The sequence below is a fragment of the Lactuca saligna genome, chromosome 7 (genome assembly GCF_052625555.1).
Source record: "Lactuca saligna cultivar CGN05327 chromosome 7, ASM5262555v1, whole genome shotgun sequence".
NCBI lineage: Eukaryota > Viridiplantae > Streptophyta > Magnoliopsida > Asterales > Asteraceae > Lactuca > Lactuca saligna.
The window spans coordinates 173,510,443-173,516,817 of NC_136423.1; the positions used below are offsets into that span (position 1 = coordinate 173,510,443).

Here is a 6,375-nt window from a genome sequence, read left to right on the forward strand (position 1 = left end):
ATTAACCAAGCCACCATACATAAATCATATAATCATTCAACACATCAGATAACAAAACCAGGGTTTATATATTTCTTGAAACTATTACACAAAAGTTCAAGTTCATCCTATACTATGCCTCTAACAGGCTATGCTTCTTGATACATACTTTATATATTAATATGAAGTCTTCATCTTTTAATCCTCCCATCGTTTTTTGCTTTGTCGAGGAGCATGTGGAATGCCCTTGGCTGTGGCGGTGCATTTTTCTTTGGGCAGTCTCTAGAAACATGCCCTTTTTCGTTACACCCGTAGCACACCTTTTTGTTGGATACACACTTATTGGTGTAATGCCCGTCTTCCCACATTTGTAGCAAGTCATTTCCTTGCTACACTTCCCGAAGTGTTTCTTTTTACACTTCTCATACCACTTAGTTTCATCTCTTCCTCCAGATTTTGAGAATTTTGTTTCTTTGTTGATCATTGAAGATCCTTCATGTTTCCTTTTCTCTCAAACTTCAGCTCTCTCCAGACCCTTTTATTTCATTTAGATCTCAACATTTTTTGTTGCCCAGATGGCGGCTTTCAGAGTGGTTTCTTGCTTGACTATCGGACCAAAGTCCGCTGGTAATCCATTGGAAAACTTGTTGACTTTGGAAAGTTCAGTTGGAATTAGGTATGGAATAAGCTTCATCTTCTCCGTAAAGCTTGTAGCGTATTTAGTGACGCACATAAGGTGCTCGATGAAATTGGCTAATAGGGGAAGAAGATAAGTTATGCACATAAGGTGCTCGATGAAATGCCTAAATTCAGAAAAATGGAACTTCAATGCTTGCAGTTGTAATCTTATATGAATATAATGTTAGATGTCTCATTTTGCAGTTAATCATCAATGAATACTCCATGAGGCTGGTTCGAGAGGAGCAAGGCAAGCAACAACAACTAGTATATTTATGTGTGAATTTATGTTTGAATGACTATATTTATTTATGAATAACAGGGTATTCATTTGTGAATATCAGTGTATTTATGTGTGAATGATTATATAATTATACATAATTGTTTCATTAACATTTTTGCAAATACAATAAATAAACATGCATATAGTGGGAGGTGAGAGATTTACCAAATGAAACACCAACACCAATACCTCTTTTGGAAGGAGAAAAAACGTGTTTTATTCATTTATGATTGTAATTGTAGGACTAGTTTCCGTGTCAAAAAAATATATATTGTAACTTATTTATTTACTATTATAATTATATTCTTATGTGAATAGAAATATGTTTTATTTATTTATATAAGAGTACCATTTTAGTTGATTTTATAATCTTTTTTTCAGGTTTTATTCATTTATGATTTTACAAGTGTATTCATAAATACATTTGAGTTAATTCATTTATAATTTACAATTTTACTAATTTTTAAATATAATGTATAAATCATTATTTATGAAGATATTTTTTTTTTCAAAATAAATGAGGTAAACCGATAAATTATTCATTATCAAATGTTGTTAGGAAAAATAAAAATATAAAACAAATAAACGTTTTTTTTTTAATTCATGTTAAATGATATTGTTATTAATTTATTAATTAAAATGAAGACTTTAAGTATTCTTAATAATTGGGGAAAAAATTCCCATGATTTTCGGAATTGTTTAATTACCTTCCATTTATCCATATTTAATTAAACTGTAAAATGCCTCTAATGCCCTTATAAAATAATTGGTCGACAACTGTTCTTGCGTTTTCAACCTTTTAGATGATCTCATTTGATCATTTCCATATATATATATATATATATATATATATATATATATATATATATATATATATATATATATATATATATATATATATATGTTAATTTCCTTGAGTTATTTTTTTTTATGAACGATTTGAATATAATTTCTTGAGATAGCTTTCTGTTTTATTTGTAATACTAATGTTTTGTTATTTTTTTATTCATAGTATTTAAAGTAATAATGATATGATTATTTATAGATGCTGGTACGTTTATTGTTTTTTGCCACTAGTAACCACTTACGTATAACAAATAAGTTTTCTCTTAATGGTTTTGTACATTATCAAAATTATTCTAGAATGAGTTTATGCTTGCATCACTAGTCTAATGATTTTGTATTGTGATTGCGTCAAAAGTATTTTTAATTTAAATGTTAAACGTGGATCTCTGTTACCCCATTGTGATACCCACAGACCCGATATTGTTTTGTAATCGGGTACCAATCGGGGATCGGGCTGGGGATGGGTTCAGTTTTCATATTCGGGGATGGGAACAGAATTACCAAAACCCGTCCCAAACCCGCGCCATTGCAAAGAACACTAAATTTATAGTACAAAATCATAACTTTCAATCGGTTTTGGTCTCTCTTACGAAAATTTGTAGTTAACCTTGTTAAGAATTCTACTCATTTTATCTTAAAGAATTTATTGGGTTTATGTCTATGGCCCTAGATTACGAAGTCAGCTTTAGAGTGTGCTGTTGAAGGAGCCCCACAAAAACGTTGTATCCTTTCGCCATTGGTTGCTTTACTTAGAGTCGTGTACTTTTGGTGGTTTTCTGCTAATGTCGTCTTCTTCTTGATTCAAGGATTAGTGGTAAAGATAAACGAGATTATTTTAATCTATTTGGTTTTAATTTTATAGATTAAGGACGTATTCATGGATCAATGGCAAAGCTAAACGAAATTCACATAATTATAACTGGTAATTCAAGTGAAGTTATGAGGTGTGCAAATAGCAAACAACCTTATATAGAAAGTTTGCAAACAATATACCCAGTAGTAATCATAAAAAAAAAGTCCCTATACATCCACATAATATATGTTGGGTTGGTCTAATTATATCTTTCATGAAGCAAATGCAAGCAAAATTGTACTTAAGGGTAAGATAAAGTTATAACATGCCTAAATAAATCGAGTTATATTTGAATATTTAAGAGCCATGGAATAATATCACCCTCTTTAAGTTTTAATGAAGCTATTTCTCAAACAATTTGGACTTCTTTAAACTAAATTTGTTCTCTCTCTCTCTCTCTCTCTCTCTCTCTCTCTCTCTCTCTCTCTCTCTCTCTCTCAACCCTTTATATGCTTCCTTGACTTGTACATTCTGCATAAAAATTAAACTTAAGAGATTGACTTATAATGAATAATATACAACTTCAAGTTACCTAATTTTATAAGATTTTTATATTTGAAGTAGAAACATTAATCATGCTAACCAGTTTGCCCTTGTCTTGAGGTTAAAGCTATAAGCATTCACAAGTTAGAAAGTTGACAAATAGAACAAATGAATGAAGTCCACCTCCCCGACCTAAAGAACATGCTATAAATAGAGCATTCAGAAGAATTCTTTACATAACAAACCATAAAAACACCATAAAAATGGGAAGCAATAGAAGTTTATTTTTTATCATTTTGGCAACGATTGTTGTTTTGGGTGCAATTACTCAGGTGAAAGCTTATACATTCAATTATTGCGGGCCATGGTCCCGTTGTCCAGGGAAATATATCGAATGCCCTTCTGAATGCCCTGAAAGCCACTCTTACATCCCTCGCGCTAGAGTTTGTCGCATTGACTGTGAGGACCCTAAATGTCAATCTATATGCGTACGGAGTAAGAATATCTTCATTTTCGTTAAGCATTTTCGTTATACATTTAAGAAAAAAAAAAAAAGACAAATATAGCTATTTTTGTTAAGCATTTCTCAGTAATTAATTAGCCATTATTTAAGGAAAATCCACTAAACAGAAAATCAAATTGGGCCCACCAGTTTTTTTCACATTTTTTCTCATTTTTACGCCACATTATTTATAAAATCTCTCTCAAACTAAGACTCCATTGTAGCATGTAAGCTCTCTTTTACTATAAGAAAAGTCTTTCAAATCCCATCTACAAAACAGAAAATCAAAAATATATTTTCTTGAAAGTGGAAACATAGAGATGATTCTATAGGGAATATGTCGGTAAAGTTGCAAAATACATGACCATTTATGTGATTTTATGAAGCAAAGCGACCAGTCAGTAATTTTGCAAAATAGATGACCATTTTTGTGATTTTATGAAGCTAAGGAACCATTTATGTAAGTTTGGTATTACAAAGGAACCGTTTTTATAACTTTCTACTAAAACATGACCTGTAAATAAACATTTAGGGACTTTCACTGTAAAATTTATATTATAGAGACCACTTTTGTAAATGAAAATTTTAAAAAAAGAACCACTTATGTAATTGAAATGTTTCCCCCTACCCCAATGTAGAATATACACCGGACTGTGGCGGCCCCGGATCTGCATGCGGTGACCCACGATTCATCGGAGGAGACAACATCGTGTTCTACTTTCATGGCAAGGTCAACGAGCATTTCAGCTTGGTGTCCGATTCTAACCTTCAAATCAACGGACGATTCATCGGACATCAACCCACTGGTAGATCCAGGCCCTTCACCTGGATCCAAGCCTTGGGTCTCCTCTACAATTCCCACAGTTTCTCCCTAGAAGCGATTAAATCCGCCACCTGGGACGGCGGAATCGACCACCTAAAATTCTCCTACGATGGAGAAGATGTTTCGTTAGCTCTTGGTGGTTTTTCGTCATGGAAGTCGTCGGAGGGTGAGATCGAAGTGGAGAGGACATCTGCCGTGAACAGTGTGATTGTTACCATACCTGGAGTGGTTGAGATTTTGGCGAATGTGGTGCCGGTAACAGCCGAAGACGACAGAATCCATGGCTACAAAGTGCCTTCTGATGACTGCTTTGCTCACTTAGAGGTTCAATTTAAGTTTAGCAGACTTTCCGACGGAGTGGAAGGGGTGTTGGGTAGGACATATCAGCTGGATTTCAAGAATCCGGCGAAGCCAGGGGTGGCTTTGGCGGTTGTAGGAGGAGAGGACAAGTATAGAACCACCTCTTTGTTGTCGTCCGATTGCGCAGAGTGCATCTACAATTCGAAAAATGAGAAGCAAATGATCAAGGAGCATGGAACATTAGATTGTTCTACCAAGGGATTGTTCCGTGGAAATGGAATTGTTTGCAAGAAATGAGGGGTGGCGATCTTCAAAGTATTATAATGATCATATATTCTGGAAATAAATTCACTATAAAACGATTACTAAACAAGATATATAATGACATCCACAACGCATTGAACTCTATAGAGTTCAATAGATTGCCACATCATCATTCATTATTCCATACAACTCTATTCATTTTTATCCCACAATGCATTAAACTCTACAAGTTCAATGGAACATATTAAAAAAATATTTATTTAAAGATTTAAAGACTTCCTTTTTCCCATTGAAGAGTTCAATGACCATTGAACTCCAAATCCATTGAATGCCAAGGTGGCATTTCACAATGATGGAGTTGTATCCATTGAATGACAAGTAGGCATGACACCTCATTCAACTCTTTCATTAAACTCCTCATTGTGGATGCTGTAATGTTTAATATCTCAATGGAAAAATGTAATGCAAGGTTTCGTCTTATTTAAACCACTCAAATTATATTTTAATTTTAATCAAGTATAAAAGTTAAATTTCTTTGGGATGCAATTTTGGCTCCGTTTATTGGTTTCATTTCATGGTAGCATATCTAGTTTTTACACTACTATGCAATAAAGTTAGTATAACCCATGAGTGGATCAAACTCCAAGAAAACAAAAGACACAGAGAAGACAAGCTCTTGAGGCAATTTTATGAAGGATTTCATTAAGCCACTTCAGTTACAATTTATAGAATTAAAAATCTAACTAACTTCTAGAAGAATTGGAAAACATGCATGCAAAAATAATAAACATGGGTCCTAATTAATTGAAGTTGTAGCTTCTTTATTGGTCAATGAGATACATGCTCTTCATCCTTAATTAAATGTATCTAAATGTGAACGTGGCTTTGATTCTAGTCTAACAGTCGAGCAGGCAGCTTCTTGTTCCTTTTGGTCGCATGTGTGGGCTGCCTTCAACTGGGTTTGTTGGACTGGGCTCTGGGTTCGTATCAATTTTCGTCCCGTAGAGAAGAAGCTTGTCCTCGAGCTCTTCATATGGAGTGTCGTAACAGAAATCGGGAAATAGTGTTGGAGTGGGGTTTCCATGCGATGGACGAAGTAGAGATCTATGGAACACCGGGTGAACTCGAGATGCAGGTGGAAGCTCGAGTCGATAAGCGACGAAACCAATTTTTTCTAAGATTTTGAAAGGCCCACAGAACCTTTTACTGAGTTTCTTGGAGGTACGAGTTTGAACCGGTTTCTACCGATAGCTTCGTAAACACAGGTATACCATATCGCCAACATTAAATTTTTTGTCAAGCCTATGTGAATTTGCAAGGCTAGCCATCCGTTGTTGAGCCTTACGGAGATTATCTTTCAAAAG

The 6,375-nt window shown here is 34.1% G+C and overlaps 1 protein-coding gene across 1 annotated transcript; it reads left to right on the forward strand.

Moving 5' to 3' along the window:
• Nucleotides 1–3,378: 3,378 nt before the first annotated feature.
• On the forward strand, nucleotides 3,379–5,129 carry LOC145006000 (uncharacterized). The gene is made up of 2 exons (XM_078965099.1): nucleotides 3,379–3,617; nucleotides 4,263–5,129. The coding sequence occupies exons 1-2, from the start codon at nucleotides 3,386–3,388 to the stop codon at nucleotides 5,042–5,044; spliced, it is 1,014 nt and encodes a 337-aa protein (XP_078821225.1). The 5' UTR covers nucleotides 3,379–3,385; the 3' UTR covers nucleotides 5,045–5,129.
• The last annotated feature ends 1,246 nt before the right edge of the window (nucleotides 5,130–6,375 follow it).

Coding starts and splice junctions, on each gene's coding strand:
- LOC145006000 (XM_078965099.1), top strand. CDS start 3,386: ATGGGAAGCAATAGAAGTTTATTTTTTATCATTTTGGCAACGATTGTT. Junction 3,618..4,262: donor TCAATCTATATGCGTACGGA/GTAAGAATATCT, acceptor ACCCCAATGTAG/AATATACACCGGACTGTGGC.